The sequence below is a fragment of the Chiloscyllium plagiosum genome, unplaced genomic scaffold (assembly GCF_037043375.1).
Source record: "Chiloscyllium plagiosum isolate Xiang-an unplaced genomic scaffold, Cpla_swu_hap1 HiC_scaffold_3, whole genome shotgun sequence".
Lineage (NCBI taxonomy): Eukaryota > Metazoa > Chordata > Chondrichthyes > Orectolobiformes > Hemiscylliidae > Chiloscyllium > Chiloscyllium plagiosum.
This window is the reverse complement of record NW_028270141.1, coordinates 127,819,721-127,839,021: the sequence shown is the minus strand read 5'-3', so window position 1 is coordinate 127,839,021 and position 19,301 is coordinate 127,819,721. Positions and strand designations below refer to the sequence as shown.

The window sequence follows — 19,301 nt, the reverse complement described above, 5'->3', positions numbered from 1 at the left end:
TGTTCCCATTGGTTCATTAGTTCAATGATTCTGATCAATGGCTTTATCCAAGTTCCTCACTTCATTGGCCCTAGAATTCTGATCAGGAGTCGGTCATTGTCACCGACACACTTCCTCCATTTCACCTGACCTGACACCAACCCCTTAATGATTGTGTCAGACCGGATAGACCCCCCCAACCTGACAACTATGCCCTGATGGACCTAAAACTCCCTCACTTTCCCACCAACCCCAGGAGTCCACAGATTCCTCATCACTCCCTTTTCACCAAACACAGCCCCATTGAAACTGTCACCTCCTCCCACCCCATCACCACCTCCCTTTCACTCGCCTTGACACCACATTTAACCCAAAAGTGGCCCCTGCTCCTGCCAACAGAATTGGAACTACAACCACCGAATCACCCATCATCACCCAACACCCACCCAGCCCCTCCCTCACTAACCTAAAACCCTTCCCAAAGTGAGCCAGGTGATACTGACCCCTCCTTCCAGACCCCCTCCCTTAAACCTCTGGACCTGACACTGCCTCTTCATCACATAGAATCATAGAGTCATACAGCATAGAAACAGACCCTTCGTTCCAACTATAATCCCAAACTAACCCGTCCCACCTGCCTGCTTCTGGCCCATATCCCTCCCAACCTTTCCTATTCATGTACTTATCCAAATGTCTTTTACACATGTAATTGTACCCGCATCCACCACTTCCTCTGGAAGTTCATTCTACATTCAGAAACTACCCTCTTTGTGAAAAAGTTTTTGAAACTGTCTCTTCTAACTTTAAAAATGTGTCCTCTAGTCATGAAATCCTCCATCCTAGGGAAAAGATAACTACTATTGACTCTATCTATTTCTCTCATTATTTTATAAACTTCTTTCAGATCACTGCTCAACCTTCTAAGCTTCAGTGAAAAAAGTCTCAGTTTATCTCATTTACTTTATAACTCAAACCGTCCATACCCAGCAACAACCTGGTAAATCTCTTCTGAGCCCTCTCCAGCTTGATAAATAGAACTGCTCACAGTTTCCCAGAAGAGGTCTCACCAATGTCCTACATAACCTCAACATGAGGTTCCCAACTCCTCTACTCAAAGGACTGAGCAATGAAGGCAAGCGTGCCAAACACCTTTTTAACCACCCTCTCTGGATGTGACGCAAACTTCAAAGAATTATGTACCTGCAGCTGTAGTCCTTCTGCTCTACAACACTACCCAAGGCCCTACCAATTGAATTGAATAAGCCCTACCCTTGTTTGTTGTACCAAAATGCAATGCCTCGCGTTTATCCAAATTGAACTCCATCTGCCATTTTTCAGCACATTGGCCCATCTGATCAAGATCTCTTTGTGATCTTAGAAAACCTCCTTCACTGTCTGCTATGTCACCAATTTTGGTGTCATCCACAAAACTACTAATCATGCCTTCTATATTCTCATCCAAATCATTTCTAATAATGACAAACAAAAGAGGACCCACAACCAATCCTGTGGCAACACCGCTGGTCACAGACCTCCAGTCTGAAAAGCAGGTGCAAAGTTGCCATCCAGGTTGATAGGGTTGTTAAGAAAGCATATACTGTGTTGGTGTTTATTGGTAGGGGGATTGAGTTTTGGAGCCATGAGGTCATGCCTCAGCTGTACAAGACACAGGTAAGGCAGCACCTGGAGTATTGTGTGTAGTTCTGGTCACCTCATTACAGGAGGATATGGAAGCTTTGGAAAGGATGCAGAGGAGATTTACTAGGATGTTGTCTGGTATGGAGGGAAGAGTTTACAAGGAAGGTCTGAGGAACTACCAATAAACACCAACACAGTATATGCTTTCTTAACAACCCTATCAACCTGGATGGCAACTTTGCACCTGGACACCGCGATCTCTCTGTTCATCGACATTACCAAGAATTTTACCATAAGCCCAGCACTTGTATTCCTGTTCCTCCTTCCAAAGTGAACTACCTCACACTTTTCCGCATTTAACTCCATTTGCCATTTCTAAGCCCAACTCTGCATGTTGAATATGTCCCTCAGTAACCCATAACATCCTTCGACACTATCCACAACTCTGTCTACCTTAGTGTCATCTGCAAATTTACTAAGCCATCCTTCTACACCCTCCTCCAGATCATTTATAAAAATGACAAACAGCGGTGGCCTCAAAACAGATCCTTGCAGCACACCACTGGTAACTGATCTCCAGAATGAACATTTCCCATCAACCACCACCCTCTGTCTTTTTTCAGCGAGCCAATTTCTGATCCAAACCGCTAAATCACCTCCAATCCTGAAACTTCGTATTTTGTGTAATAGCCTACTGTGTGGAACCTTATCAAACGCCTTACTGAAATCCATGTACACCACATCAGCCGTCTTACCTTCATCCACCTGTGCCACCTTCTTGAAGAATACAATAAGGTTAGTGAGGCACAACCTACCTTCACAAAACCAAATCAAATAATTCATTTTTAGATGACTATAAATCCTATCTCTTTTAATCTTTTCCAACATCTTACCCACCACCGAAGTAAGGCTCACTGGCCTATAATTACCAGGGTTGTCCCGACTCCCCTTCTTAAACAAGGGAACAACATCTGCTATCCTCCAATCTCTGGCACTACTCATGTCGACAATGATGACATAAAGATCAAAGCCAAAGGCTCAGCAATCTCCTCCCTGGCTTCCTAGAGAATCCAAGGATAAATTACATCTGGCCCATCTATTTTCAGTTATTCCAAAATTGCTAAAACCTCCTCTTTTGAAAAGTGTGTTGCTGGAAAAGCGCAGCAGGCCAGGCAGCATCCAAGGAGTAGGAGAATCGATGTTTCGGGCATAAGCCATTCTTCAGGAATGAGGCTGGTGTGCCAAGTGGGCTGAGATAAAAGGGAGGGCGGGGGGGAAGTTTGGGGGAGGGGCACTGGGAATACGATAGGTGGAAGGAGGTGAGGGTGAGGGTGATAGGCCGGAGAGAGGGTGGGGGCGGAGAGGTCGCGAAGATTATTGCAGGTCAAAAGAGCGGTGCTGAATCCGGGGGTTGGGACTGAGATAAGGTAGGGGGGAGGGGAAATGAGGAAGCTGGAGAAATCTACATTCATCCCGTGTGATTGGAGGGTTCCTAGGCAGAAGATGCGCTCTTCCTCCAGGCGTCGTGTGGCCAGAGTCTGGCGATGGAGGAGGCCAAGGACCAGCATGCCCTTGGCAGAGTGGGACGGGGAGTTAAAGTGTTCAGTCAAGGGGCGGTTGGGTTGGCTGGTGCGGGTGTCCCAGAGGTGTTCCCTGAAACGTTCTGCAAGTAGGCGGCCTGTCTCCCCAATGTAGAGGAGACCACATCGGGTGCAGCGGATACAGTAAATGATGTGTGTGGAGGTGCAGGTGAATTTGCGATGGATATGGAAGGATCCATTGGGGCCTTGGAGGGAGGTGGGGGGGGAGGTGTGGGCGCAAGTTTTGCATTTCTTGCAGTTGCAGGGGAAGGTGGTGGGAGTGGAGGTTGGGTTGGTGGGGGGTGTGGACCTGACTAGGGAGTCGCGGAGGGAGTGGACTCTCCGGAACGCTGATAGGGGAGGGGAGGGAAATATATCATTGGTGATGGGGTCTGTTTGGAGGTGGTGGAAATAACGGAGGATGATACGATGTATCCGGAGGTTGGTGGGGTGGTATGTGAGGACCAGTGGGGTTCTGTCCTGGTGGTGATTGGAGGGGTGGGGTTTAAGGGTGGAGGTGTGGGAAGTGGAGGAGATGCGGTGGAGAGCATCGTCGACCACGTTGGAGGGGAAATTGCCGTCCTTGAAGAAGGAGGCCATTTGGGCTGTTCGGTACTGGAATTGGTCCTCCTGGGAGCAGATACGGCGGAGGCGAAGGAATTGGGAATATGGGATGGCGTTTTCACAGGGGACAGGGTGGGAGGAGGTGTAGTCTAGGTAGCTGTGGGAGTCGGTCGGTTTGTAGTAAATGTCTGTGTTGAGTCGGTCGCCTGAGATAGAAATGGAGAGGTCTAGGAAGGGGAGGGAAGAGTCTGAGACAGTCCAGGTAAATTTGAGGTTGGGGTGGAAGGTGTTAGTAAAGTGGATGAACTGTTCAACCTCCTCGTGGGAGCACGAGTTGGCGCCAATATAATCATCGATGTGGCGGAGGAAAAGGTGGGGAATGGTGCCAGTGTGGCTGCGGAAGATGGACTGTTCGACATATCCGACAAAGAGGCAGGCATAGCTGGGGCCTGTGCGGGTGCCCATGGCTACTCCTTTGGTTTGGAGGAAGTGAGAGGATTGGAAGGAGAAGTTGTTAAGAGTGAGGACCAGTTCAGTCAGTCAAAGGTGGGTGTCAGTGGAAGGAGAAAGTGAGGTCTGCAGAGGCTGGAGATCAAAGCTGAAACTTTATTGCTGGAACAGCACAGCAGGTCAGGCAGCATCTAGGGAACAGAAGATTCGACGTTTCGGGCACATGCCCTTCTTCAGGAATGAGCAGAGAGTGTTCAGCAGGAGAAGATAAAAGGTAGGGAGGAGGGACTTGGAGGAGGGGCGTTGGAAATGTGATAGGTGGAAAGAGGTCAAGGTGAGGGTGATAGGTCGGAGTAGGGTGGAGGCGGAGAGGTCAAGAAGAAGACTGCAGGTCAGGAAGGCGGTGCCGGGCTGGAGGGATTCGGCTGAGACAAGGTGGGGGGAGGGGGGATGAAGAAACTGGTGAAGTCCAAGTTCATCCCCTGTGGTTGGAGGGTTCCCAGTCGGAAGATAAGACGCTCCTCCTCCGACCGTCGCGTTGTTGTGGTTTGGCGGTGGATGAGTCCAATGACCTGCATATCCTCGGTGGAGTGGGAGGGGGAGTTGAAATGCTGTGCTACAGGGTGATTGGGTTGGTTCGTCCGGGTGGCCCAGAGGTGCTCTCTGAATCGCTCCGCAAGTAGGCGGCCTGTCTCCCCAATATAGAGGAGGCCACACCGGCTGCAGCGGATGCAGTAGATAATGTGGGTGGAGGTGCAGGTGAATCTGTGGCGGATATGGAAGTTTCCTTTGGGGCCTTGGAGAGAAGTGAGGGGGGAGGTGTGGGCGCAAGTGTTGCACCTCCTGCGGTTGCAAGGGAAGGTGCCGGGAGTGGAGGTTGGGTTGGTGGGGGGTATGGATCTGACAAGGGAGTCGCGGAGGGAGTGGTCTCTACGGAAAGCTGATAGAGGAGGGGAGGGAAACATATCCTTGGTGGTGGGGTCCGTTTGGAGGTGGCGGAAGTGACGGCGGATGATGCGCTGTACATGGAGATTGGTGGGGTGGTAGGTGAGGACCAGTGTCAGTGGAAGGGTACTGGTTGGGTCGGCGGGAGAGGAAGAAGCGGAGGCTTGGAGGCCTTCGTGATGGCTGATGGAAGTGTATAGGGACTGGATGTCCATCGTGAAGATAAGGTGTTGGGGGCCAGGGAAGCGTAATTGCTAAAACCTCCTCTTTGTCAACCTCAATCCCATCTAATCTTATAGCCTATATCTCCGTGTTCTCATTAACATTGCCCTTTTCCAATGTGAATACTGTTAAAACATATTCATTAAGTACTTCCACTATATCCTCAGATTCCACACACAACTTTCCACTACTATCTTTGATTGGCTGTAATCTTACTCTAGTCATTCTTTTTTTCTTGATATACCAAAGAAGGCCTAAGGATTTTCCTTGATTCTATCCGCCAATGATTTCTCATGTCCCTTCCTTGCTTTTCTTAGGCCTCTCTTTAGATCTTTTCTGGCTAACTTGTAACTCTCAAGCCCCCTAACCAAGCCTTCTCACCTCATCCTCTTATAAGTTACCTTCTTCTTTTTGACAAGAGATTCAACTTCTTTGGTAAACCATGGCTGCCTTTCTCGACAATTACCTCCCTGCCTGACAGGGATATACTTATCAAGAACCCACAGTTACTGTTTCTTGAATAAGCTCCACATTTCAAGATGTCTATCCCCTGCAGTTTCCTCCTCTATCCTGTGCAACCTAAATCTTGCCTAATCGCATCATAATTGCCTTTCCCTCAGTTATACCTCCTTCCCTACGGTATATACCTATCCCTGCCCATTGCTATTGCAAACATAACCAAATTATGGTCACTATCGCCAAAATGCTCACCTACATCCAAATCTAACACCTGGCCGGGTTCATTCCCCAGTACCAAATCCAATATGGTATCGCCCCTTGTTGGCCTGTCTACATACTGTGTCAGAAAACCCTCCTGCACACATTGAACAAAAACTGGCCCATCTAAACTACTTGAACTATAGTATTCCCAGTCAATATTGGGAAAGTTAAAGTCCCCCATAACGACTAGCCTTTTACTCTCGCTCCTATTGAGAATCATCTTTGCTATCCTTTCCTCTAAATCCCTGGAACAATTCGGAGGCCTATAGAAAACTCCCAACAGGGTGACCTCCTTTCCTGTTTCTAACCTCAGCCCAAACTACCTCAGTGGATGAGTCCTCAAATGTTATCTCCGCTGCTGTAATACTACCCTTGATTAACAATGCCACATCCCCGCCTCTTTTACCATCTTCTCTGATCTTGCTGAAACATCAAAATCCCGGAATCTGCAACAACCATCCCTGTTCCTCCTCTAGGAGAAAGTGAGGACTGCAGATGCTGGAGATCAGAGCTTAAAAATGTGTTGCTGGAAAAGCGCAGCAGGTCAGGCAGCATCCAAGGAGAGGGAGAATCGATGTTTCGGGCATAAGCCCTTCTTCAAGAAGGCTTACGCCCGAAACATCGATTCTCCTTCTCCTTGGATGCTGCCTGACCTGCTGCGCTTTTGCAGCAACACATTTTTAAGCTCTGTTCCTCCTCTAGCCATGTCTCTGAAATGGCCACAACATTGAAATCACAGGTACTAACCCATGCTGCAAGGTCACCCACCTTATTCTGGATGCTCCTGGCATTGAAGTACACACATTTCAAACCAACATCCTGCTTGCTAGTGCCCTTCTCGCAACCTTGTAAACCTATCCCTGACCTGACTACCCTCAACCTCCTGTACACTGGAACTACAATTCAGGTTCCCGTCCTTCTGCTGCGTTAGTTTAAACCCCACCACTGGAGAGCATTAACAAATGTCCCCCCCAGGATATTGGTACCCTTCTGGTTCAGGTGAAGACTATCCTGTGTGTAGAGGTCCCACCTTCCCCAGAAGGAGCTCTAATTATCCAAGAATCCTACACCATTCCTGCAGCCAAATGTTCAGCTCCGCGCTCTCCCTGTTCCTCCCTTCACTAGTACATGGCACAGGCAACAAACCAGAGCTAACAAATCCGTTTGTTCTCGCTCTAAGCTTCCATCCTAGTTCTGTGAATTTCTACCTTAGATCCCCACCTTTCCTCCTACCTATGTCGTTGGTTCCTATGTGGGCCACGATTTGGGGCTGTGCCCCCTCTCCCTCAAGAATCCCGTAAACACGATCAGAGACATCACAAACCCTGGTACCTGGGAGGCAGCACACCAATCGTGAATCGCTTTTGTTTCCACAAAACATCCTCTCTGCCCCCCTAACTATGGAGTCCCCAAAGACTAAAGCTCTTCTCTTCTTCCCCTTTCCCCACTGAGCAACAGAGACTTTGCACCAGAGACCTGTGTCCCATTGCTTATCCCTGGTAAGTTGTCCCCCCTCAACAGTATCCAAAATGGTATACTTGTTGTTGAGGGAACCACCACAAGAGATCCCTGCACTGCCTGCCAGTTCCCTTTCCTATCCCTGACGTTAACCCATTTACTTTCTTCTCGTGGCTGCGGAGTAACTACCTCCCTGTATCTCCTCTCAATAACCCCCTTCGCGAATGATCCGAAGCTCCTCCAGCTCCAGTTTCCTGACACTATTCTCGAGGAGCTGGTGTTGGGGGCACTTGCCACAATTGAAGTCAGCGGAGACACTAGAGGTGACCCTTACCTCCCACATACTGCAGGAGGAACATTCAACTGCCCAAACTTCCATTCCTGCTATTCTAAATTCCCAAATAGACTGCTGGAAAAAAAACATGAATGAAAATACTTATCACCAACAAACTGATGCATGGAACTTTTTTTTTGGTTAGAGGAGAAGGATGGGTGGGAGACATCACCAGAGTAGTGTTTTGGGTTAAGCAACTGCCCAAATATGTAACCTCGTGACCTCTCTGACTGCCTCCAGGAACTGAAGAAAACCGGAACGATAAGGAAATTTAAACTGTGAGACCAGTGGGCTTGACATCAATGGTGGACTAGTTGTTGGAGAGAATCCTGAGGGACAGGATGTCCATGTGTTTGGAAAGGCAGGAATGAATAGGAATTGTCAGCATGGCTTTGTGCATTGGAAAGCTTGTCTCATAAATTTGATTGAGGTTTTTGAAGAAGTAACAGAAAGCATTGATGAGGGCAAAGTGGTAGACATGATCTATATGGACATCAGTAAGGCTTTTGACAAAGTTCCTCATGGGACACTGGTTGGCAAGGTTAGATTTCATGGAATTCAGGGAGAACTAGCCGTTTGGATACAGAACTGGCTTGAAGGTAGTAAACAGTGGGTGGTGGTGTAGGGTTGTTTTTCAGACTGGAGGCCTGTAACCAGTGGTTTGCCTCAAGGATCGGTGCTTGTCACGATGGTGAGTGACTTGGAGGGGAACTTGTAGGTGATGGCGTTGCAATGTATCTGCTGCACTTGGATGGATGGTCATTCATATAATTGATTTGGATGTGAACATAGGAGATATAGTCAGTAAGTTTGCAGACAACAAATCTATCTGCGACTCCACTTTCAAGGAGCTATGAACCTGCACTCCAAGGTCTCTTTGTTCAGTTGGAATTAAAGTTATATTCTGCCTGTTTGCATTTCAATGTATAAATGTCTGATGATTTCTTGGCTGGGAAGAGTGCTGCCTCAGAAATCTTTCTGAGTTAACGCTCTCCCAATGCTTTGACAAAATAACTGGTTATAACGTGTGCCTGAGAATCCTGAGTTTGTTCCATACAATAGTCAGCTACAACATTTGGCCTGCGAACAGGGTACTCATATCAGAACGTTGGAATAGCTCTGCAAAAGGTGGAGTATACTTCACTTCCCACCCGGAGTTAGCTCAGGAATCCTGAGAACAATCTGGTTGCACACCAAAAGAATCCGAAAGGAGTACTCTGGATATGAGGTGTTGGGGAAGCCCACAGTGGCTACTCCACGTTTGAGAAAACACACTGGGGCCAGGGAAGTGAGGGATGATCACAGAGGACACGCCAAATTCTGCGCTGCATAGACCACACATGAGCCAAGAGAGTTCAGGAGTCAGATTCCACACTACAGTCGAGACAAAAAAATCTGCAGATGCTGGAATCCAAAGTAGACAAACAGGATGCTGGAAGAACACAGCAAGTCAGGCAGCATCAGGAGGTGGAGAAATCAGTGTTTTGGGCATTTCAGAGTTAATACCTGAAACGTTGACTTATCCACCTCCTGATGCAGCCTGGCTTGCTGTGTTCTTCCAGCCTCCTCTTTGTCTACTCCACACCAGAGTAATGACCCTGGGAATGGGTCAGGTCCACACTGAGGGATCCATGAGGGGACCAAGAATAAAGTCGGCTGTATCCGGACTGGACGAAGCTGTGCAGGAGCCAGGAGGGAGACAAAATCCAAGCAGGAAGAATCTGTGTAGGGGCTGAAGAAGGACCATGCCGGTGGGATCTGCACTGAGTATGAAACAAACTTTTAAAGATGCAGTCAGGGAGGTGAATGAGGAAAAGGCTGTAAACTTTGACTGAATGTCAGAGGGCTCCATCACCGAGTTTACAGCAGAACAACAGTCAAAATTGATGAAGGGAATGCTGAGAGATGGGTTCAACCCATCGGACCACCCCCACTCCAGAGGAAATTGTTCATGGATGGTTCTGAAGAATGATAAAGATCAGAAAGGGGAGTGATCATCATCACTTTATATTTACAGTTGTGTCGATGAGTTAATACTAATACAAGAAGAAACGGTGAGTCAGTGGCTGCAGCAGGTGTCGATGAGGATAAGGTAGAAACAGCTGAAAAATGGGAGGTAGACAGGGACACCCCGTATACTGAATCACAGCTGTGTACCTCACTACACTGCACGGAGGTGGGAACTTACCCCATAGTTAAAGAGGGCTCACTGAAAATTAGGGTGTTGTTCATGCACAACATCAAAGATTCAATATTTTAATAATGAATTTCAAATCTTTGAGAGTGGAGTGAACTATGGTTTTTTATTCTAATTAAAAACAAGTTTTTGTGCTTTACACCTTCAGGTTGTTCTCACAATCTCAATAAACTATCGTTTGGCAAATATCAAACTGAACTCAGCTTTTCAAAAATGTTTCAGAGAAATATAGAAAAAGTCGAAAATGAGAAATAAATGCTTCTGCTCTGAAGGTGATCTTAAAATTACTGAATGGCATTGGAGACAATTGAAGACAAATCTTAAAACCAAAGAAAGGATTATCAAATTCAAAAGGTCAGTTTGAAGTGAACAGCAGATTTCAGCAGTTTTCCTGAACAATTACAACAAAATCACTCAGTGACTTGCCTCCCTCCCCCACTGTCTCAGACTCACGGTGAGTTAACTCTTTCTGCTGGCAGCTTCCTTTCAATTCTCCCAGACACCTTCCATATCTCTAAATGTGTATTAATGGAAATTTACAGACATCCCATTGGGATTTGCCTTTTAGAAACTTGGCCTTGACCAGCCAGGTGTTATCTTCTGAGACTAAGTGTTTGTGAACGTTTCAGAAATTAGTACTGATAAATAAATTGATAAACAGTGTCATTCAAACACTCAATGGGGAACTTAACATAAAGTTTAAGAAGCTGTTCAGTGATCTAATCTGTGAACAGTGTTCTGATCACCTTGGGAGCTGTTCAGGAATACAAAGGGCTTTACTGCACATTCTCAAGTTGCTGGAAGACGTTTTTAAAGACATCCCAAATAAAAATGGGAACTTCCCCATGGTCAAATGGACAGAATAGACTGTGAAGGCCTGCAGAGGTGCAAAACAGGCCATGGGATTGTTAAGTTCTTGTCATACCCTTTATGAAGGACATCACTAAATAGCTGCATCCCAATAAGAATAAATGGGGGAGGGGGTGTGGAGTGGAGCTAAAGGGGTTGTATTAGTAGGAGTTGATGAACTATTCATTATTCAATTCACAGCAAGAATGATTCCACTCAGAGGTAGATCCAGGGAGGTGACAAGTTCTAAAGGGAACACGTTTATTTGAATCTGGAATATTTTGAAGAGTGGAATGTGTGAAGGAATTGAGCAAACTCGGTTCCTCTATCTTTTGGTCTTACAGCTGCATTCACGTGGCCATAACATCCACCCAATTTGCTTTCCCAGTGATGTTTGTGCCATCAGCCAGATGCAATACATTCCATCTCTTCTTCAAAGTAATTCATATATCTCGTAATTAATAAGACATAGAATCCCCGCAGGAGGGAAATGGGCCATTTGGCCCATCGATTCAGAATCAACCCTCCGAAGGGCATCTCACCTGGATCTAACCACTCACTCTATTCCCATAACTCCACGTTTAGCTTGGCTAACTCATTTAGCCGACACGTCCCTGGACACTGCATGACAATGTACCACGGCCAATGCACCTAAACTGCACATCTTTGGATATAGGAGCAGAATTAGGCCACTCAGCCCATTGTGTCTGCTCTGCCACTCGATCATAGCTGACGTTTCTCAACCTCATTCTCCTGCCTTTTACCCAGAGCTGTTGGTCCTCTTCAATAGTTAGAAATAGATAAATTAAGACCATAGGTACACCACCACCAGAAACAATAACCAGGGGAGAGTAAGTGTCAGCACAACAGTGATGAGTGATAGCAATTACAAAACTCGTTTTCCCAGGTTTCAGAGTTCCCGTGAACCAACTGACAGAGGGTTAATGGTTTGTGAATCCATTCCAAAGTTAGAACAAAGAATATTTTACATAGTGAATGAGTTGGAGCATTTCCCCAACACATAATACAGCTAAGCTGTATTCAAAATCATCTTCATCGAACAGTATATAAAAATTGGAGCTCAGTGTACAAACTGCAGATCCACCTGAAGGTGCTGAGGAGTCAGTCAGTGCATTCACCAGTGATCTGAGAGAACACTAAGGTGCTGAGAATCTTCTTAACTGTGTCTGTCCTCTTTGGATATCAAATTGCTACACAGGACACAGAGCAGGAGGTGATTGACCTCTGTACTCATGTTGACTGTCCAGAGCCAGAACAAGTCATCCAGGACAAGGTCAGTACAGCTGAGAGTTTCCTCTGTTCTGTCATGTTTGTACCAGTGGAAATTATTCGATGTTGTTTTTAGTCCATAACCTGCAGTGCACCGACAGCACACATCCCAACCCTGAACCATGAGACTGGACTGAAATTACTTCTCGGGCCTCATTAACACTTTCTACATGAGCTGCCATCGCCTGCCTGGCTCCCACTGCCAGCTTGTGCAGTAAGAAGAATATCAGGGCTTCCATCTCCAGTAGCAGGTGAAGGGAAGGGTCAGTCTGCTCACAGAGAGGGTGATTAATTCAGGGTAATACCAGATTTAAGACGGGACTCTTCTGACAATTCCAGTAAATGTGCATATTTGGGGAGTTGTCGTCCAGTATAAGTGATGACAAAATATTGATCAGAGAGGGAATAATAGACTGTGGCAGCATACCAGACAGGAATTTACATATTGCAAGAGCTTGCGCAAGCAGAAAGGACAGAAGCAAAAATAGTTGTTAAACTCTGAGAAACAAAGGTAGGAAAATGACAGGGAAGAGGGAAGTGGGAGAGATATAAAACACACATATTGAATCTGTCTTCACACAATAGTATTTTATTAAAACATGAATAGTGGGATGCCAAATATCTGAAGAGGTTGTAGAATTACTCGGTAAAGAAGAAAGTAAATATGAGAAAATCTCCAGGATTAAACAACTGATAAATTCCCAGCACTTGGTAACCTGCATCCTAGGATTCTTAAAGAAGTTGACTGTAGGACGACTGGATCCAATGGTTTGTGATCTTCTGTACTGCCCAGATTCTCTAACAGCATCAGCAGATTGGTAAGTGACCACTGTATCATTGGTGTTCAAAACTGGAGGGAGAGAGGAAACAGGGAACTCCAGGCAGGTTAGTGTGACATGAGTCACCAAGAAGAAGGACAATAATGTAAAGGGTAAACAGACCACAGCCACCAGAGTGTGGAGGATCAGGTCATGCCAATTGCTGGGTGAGAAGAACACCCTGTTGTGTTCGGGGTTGGTATAATCAGGGAGATAACGTTCTGTACGGTCACCATTGAGCAGTCTGCAGGTTGTACAGCCTGTCCCTGGGTCTGGCTAAAGGCTGGAGAAGGGAATGCAGGAGGAGCAGGATCTGATTGATCCATGTAGGAGCAAATGACATGGGTAGACCCAAGAACAAGATCTTTCAGGGAATCTGGGCAACTCGGATTTAAAGAAGGAAAAGGCAAAGAGTAAAGTGAAACAGGATATGTAAAGTTGTCAGGCTGTAATCTGGAGGAGTGTTACATGGATCAGTGCCCGGGCCTCAGCTACTTACAATCTATATGAGAGGACTGAGTGTCATGTATGTGTTGATGACATGAAGCCAGGTGGAAATGTAAGTTGCTAAGAGGACAATGAGAATCTGGCAAGAAATCTAGGTAGGTTAACTGAATGGGCAACACATGGGCAGATGGAGTATAATGCTTTGGAGAAATAAACATGGAAAACACAGAAACTCAGCAGGTCTGGCAGCATCTGCGGAGAGAGAAGCAAACTTAATTATTTCAAGCTGACATGACTTTATTTCAATGAGACTCGAAACATTTACTCACTTTCCATATGTGCTGCCAGACCTGTTGAATTTGTCTGCCACTTTTGCTTTTTATTTTTGATTTCCAGCATCTACTGTATTTTGCTTTGATGTAACTGCTTTGGGAAATGGGTTCAAATCCCATAATGGTCGCTGGAATTGGATTGGAAAATCTACTCTATAATGGTGACCACAGAACTGTTATCAGTTATTGTCAGCCACAATGTCCTATAGAACAAGAAATCTACTATCTTTATCTGGACTGATCTACATGTGACTTAATCCACACGAATGTGCATGACCCTCAAATCCTCTCCAAACTGACCAGGCAAGTGACTCAGATCAAAGAATTAGGGATAGGCAACAACTGAAGGGCTTGCCAATTAAACCCACATCCTCTGAAAGATACATTTTCAAACATGGAATTTGAAACAGCCTTTATTGAAAGAGTTGAAGAGCAAGAATGAGAAGGCCTTGCTGCATTTGTACAGGGGGCTTTGGTGAGACTGCGTCTCAAGTACTATATGCAGTTTTGCTCTTTTTTGAGCAAAGAATGTACTTGTCTTGAAGATAATGCAGTAATTCTTCACTGCACTGATAACACTGTACACCTTGTTGCCATGATGCATTGACAGAGAATAGAGAGTGGATGGTGACATTGGTGAACAGGCACAAGAATCAAATGGATTGTGTTTTCCAAGATGGTGTCAAGCTTCTTGAATGTTGTTGGAAGAGGCAAGTTGAAGTCTTCACTCACACTCCTGCACTGTGGCTTGCAGGTAGACAAGCATGGGGAAGAAAGGAGGTCAGCTATTCACTGCAGAATTCAGAGTCTCTGAATCTCCCTTGGAACCAGACCATTGATTTGTCTAGTCCAGATCAATGGTAAAACCCAGAATATTGGTGGATTCGGCAATGACAATGCAAAGGAATGTCGAGGAGAAATGTTTGGATTTTATTTTACTTCCAATTTTTCTCAAAGGCTGCTTGTCATTTTGCTGACCATATCACATTGACCTGTTTTTATAACAAATCTGTTCAAGGAACAGCTACTGTGCGCAAGTTCAATGCAAATTTCTGATAAAATCAATACATGACTAAACAGCTTAGAGTTTTCCACTTAGGTTAAGGAACAAGGAATCCAGTCACAGCATTCAGTATTCCTGTTCATTGCAATATTGTCCTTGATATGCCCTAGGTAAATCACTCTTGCTTTTATGAATTCCCTTTTGGCCAGACATATTATAAAGTCAACAAACTGCAATCGCTTGAACACACCCTCTAATTGCCTTATAAATTCCTCCCATGTGTTACTGTATTCTCTAAATAACCTTCACAATTAGGTACTTTAACTGTGACTTGATTCATCAGTGTTTAGAAAGTGGCTGGGACATGTTTAAACCCAAATGGCATGACTTAACATTGGTATAACCAATTTGATGTTACACAGGTAGATATCTCTTTAAGCTTTGGTGTTTTGGGCTGTGACCACCTGCTCAGGAACCAATCAAATGCTTGTTACTATGCTGAGCCCTCCTAAGTCCATAACAATTGATGTTGATTAAAATGCCTTTCAAAAGATTGCCACTGGGAAGAATTGCTCTAAAGAAATCTAGGCAATGCTAATTATTTTCCAGAATTCAGCCTCACTGTTCAAATAAAGCAATGCACAATATTGAACTCACAATGTTTTCCACTAACTTGTTTCTTCAACTGCACCTATCTTCCTTGGTCTCAAACAGTACCTTCTCCCCATTTTAATTCACCGTACAAAAAGCTAAAGTAGTCCTTTCACTTTAGGACAGTTCTCTCAACTTTTTATTGGTGTAGGCTTAGTTTTCTCATGTGATAACACAATTCCTCTTCTTGTTTTAGAATTATAAAGAGATGCAATACCCAGCCATCCAATGGATTGAAACAAAGGTTGATGGAATGGATGTGGTTTGTGCAGTGGAGATTGGTTTGAAAATTCTTCTCAATTATGCAGTTTTTAACAATGCTGAAGGTACATGACATATTCCTTTATATTATTACAGGATGTGAAAAGAATCGTTTACTCTGTAACTTATCTTGTTTGAAACCTTCTGCACAGACTGACCCAATGACCAATGAATTTGCCAATGTGATCACACTGTCAGTTTGAATACTGTTTTGATAAATGCAGCTCTGTGGTCCTACAATCTGGGGAGTGGCAGGTGTGTTTCAAACACAGTGAGCTGACTGTTCCCAGGGTCTGGCTGACGTGGTCTATCGGTGAAAAGTCCCACAAAGCCAAACACAACTCGAGCAAGCAACTCGCTGTATCTTTTGTGCTTTTGCTGAGTTGTTAGACAGCAGCAAGTTACTAATTAAAGGGGATTCTAGGTTGTTAAATGCCTTATTAATGCTGCAATTCACCTCATTAATACACAGCTTCTTCCTTTGCTAAAAGCACTGAACAAACTAGATGCTGAGAATTCTCAGCGTGAAAGTCAGGGCGGATTCCTGATTACTTCAGCCTCTGTGGTACTCATCACCAAACAGCATCTTACAGCAAGACCCATGGGAACAAGGTACATGCATTCTGTATCCACAAACATTGGCAAATATCAAATGCCAACCTCTCCTGACCATCTTGGCCTCTGTCCAATCTGCAGGATGCTCAGAAAGCACAGAACTGCATCATAGGATGTCTCAGCAAATAGCATTGAGAGGATACTTTGGGTGGGACGGCCACCCACCTCACAGATTAGACCAGGCTGCCTCTCAGATTTGTCACTTTCTCTTTGCGCTCACTCAGTTAGCACCTACCCGCATGCTTGTGCTTTTCCTGGCTGTGCCATGTTGTGCAGTCACACAAACAGGCAGTCTGCCTTGCGACTTAGCAGCTCTCAGTCAGAAGGGGACACACATCTTTCTAGATGACCTAGATGCTACGTCAGTCTCACACCCACACCACTTACTAATGCCAGCACTTTCTGTGGCAAACACTCACTGCGTGGGCAGCTACCAACTTGCCATGTCTTAGTGGAGTAGTCCTTAGTGCAGGCCATAGTGACACTCATCAGTCAGGGGTCCTGATACAGTAAATCAGGCACAGCCTAGGACACCAGTCCAGGGGATTGACCACAGTGAGGCACCTGCTCAGGGAGTTCTCAGTGGGGAGGGTCAGTACCTCTGTACTGACCTGAAGAAGGGCTCATGCCCGAAACGTTGATTCTCCTGCTCCTTGGATGCTGCCTGACCTGCTGCGCTTTTCCAGCAACACATTTTCAGCTCAGTACCTCTGTAGTCTGGATAATGGATCGATCAGTCCTGTGGATCCATTAGTCAGTACAGGGGTGTGGAGGGTGGGGGGGCAGGTCTCCCTAATCCCTGGCTCCCTTTGTGTTGTACAGCTCGCTGCATCAGGCATCAATGACCAACTCATTCCCACCAGCACAGGCCAAGAAAAAAAGAATCGGGATGTTTGAAGATGTGGGGAAATATTGTCAGCTGAAACCACCATCGTACAAATACCTTGTTCATCTTGATCTCACGTGCTGCAACGGCTCTCACAGACATCAATCCATGGTCCATCCTGTATAGACATGGAGTTAGGCTTCATGCTGGCACTATCACATTCAGGGCGACACACAGACTCAAACAAACAGAGTTCGTTGCATAACAATCAAATTTATACAAACCTGACACCCCCATCTTACCCCAACTCATCCTGTGTGCACCAATCTCATAGTCCAGGAACACCGCACTGCCCGGTTCTACCTCCTTCCCAAGATCCACAAGCCTGATCACCCTGGCCGACCCATTGTCTCAGCATGCTCCTGCCCCACTGAACTCATCTCTACCTACCTCGACACTGTCCTATCCCCCCTAGTCCAGGAACTCCCCACATACATTCGAGACACCACCCACGCCCTCCACCTCCTCCAAGACTTCCGTTTCCCCGGCCCGCAACGCCTCATCTTCACCATGGATATCCAATCCCTCTACACCTCCATCCGCCATGACCAGGGCCTCCCAGCCCTCCATTTTGTCCTCTCCCGATGTCCCCAACAGTACCCTTCCACCGACACACTCGTTCGTTTGGCCGAACTGGTCCTCACCCTTAACAATTTCTTCTTTGAATCCTCCCACTTCCTCCAGACCAAAGGGGTAGCCATGGGCACACGTATGGGCCCCAGCTATGCCTGTCTCTTTGTTGGCTACGTCGAGCAGTTGATCTTCCGTAATTATACCGGCACCACTCCCCACCTCTTCCTCCGCTACATTGATGACTGCATTGGCGCCACCTCATGCTCCCGCGAGGAGGTTGAGCAATTCATCAACTTCACCAACACATTCCACCCTGACCTAAAATTTACCTGGACCATCTCTGACACCTCCCTCCCCTTCCTGGACCTCTCCGTCTCCATTAGTGACGACCGACTTGACATTGACATTTTTTACAAACCCACCGACTCCCACAGCTACCTGGATTACACCTCTTCCCACCCTACCTCTTGCAAAAATGCCATCCCGTATTCCCAATTCCTCCGCCTCCGCCGTATCTGCTCCCAGGCAGACCAGTTCCACCACAGAACACACCAGATGGCCTCCTTCTTTAGAGACCGCAATTTTCCTTCCTACGTGGTTAAAGATGCCCTCCAACGCATCTCGTCCACATCCCACACCTCCGCCCTCAGACCCCACCCCTCCAACCGTAACAAGGACAGAACGCCCCTGGTGCTCACCTTCCACCCTACCAACCTTCACATAAACGAAATCATCCGCCGACATTTCCACCACCTCCGAAAAGACCCCACCACCAGGGATATATTTCCCTCCCCACCCCTTTCCACCTTCCGCCTTCCGCAAAGACCGTTCCCTCTGTGACTACCTGGTCAGGTCCACGCCTCCCCTACAACCCACCCTCCCATCCTGGCACCTTCCCCTGTCATCACAGGAACTGCAAAACCTGCGCCCACACCTCCTCCCTCCATCCAAGGCCCTAAAGGAGCCTTCCACATCCATCAAAGTTTTACCTGCACATCCACCAATATCATTTATTGTATCCGTTGCTCCCGATGCGGTCTCCTCTACTTTGGGGAGACTGGACGCTTCCTAGCAGAGCGCTTTAGGGAACATCTCCGGGACACCCGCACCAATCAACCACACCGCCCAGTGGCTCAATATTTCAACTCCCCCTCCCATTCTGCCGAGGACATGGAGGTCCTGGGCCTCCTTCACCACCGCTCCCTCACCACCAGACGCCTGGAGGAAGAGCACCTCATCTTCTGCCTCGGAACACTTCAACCTCAGGGCATCAATGTGGACTTCATCAGTTTCCTCATTTCCCCTTCTCCCACCTCACCCTAGTTCCAAACTTCCAGCTCAGCACTGTCCCCATGACTTGTCCTACCTGCCTATCTGCTTTTCCACCTATACACTCCACCCTCCCCCCCGACCTATCACCTTCATCCCCTACCCCACTTACCTATTGTACTCTATGCTACTTTCTCCCCACCCCCATCCTCCTCTCACT

The 19,301-nt window shown here is 46.5% G+C and overlaps 1 protein-coding gene across 1 annotated transcript in view; it reads left to right on the top strand.

The window, feature by feature from the left end:
• Nucleotides 1-1,626: 1,626 nt before the first annotated feature.
• The window catches only part of LOC148151333 (uncharacterized), a 31,654-nt gene continuing 13,979 nt past the window's right edge, over nt 1,627-19,301 (top strand). The window contains exons 1-3 of the mRNA XM_087976763.1: nt 1,627-1,650; nt 12,099-12,230; nt 15,674-15,803. Of these exons, the coding sequence (XP_087832889.1) occupies nt 1,627-1,650; nt 12,099-12,230; nt 15,674-15,803 (286 nt within the window). The remainder of the gene's footprint in view (nt 1,651-12,098; nt 12,231-15,673; nt 15,804-19,301) is intronic.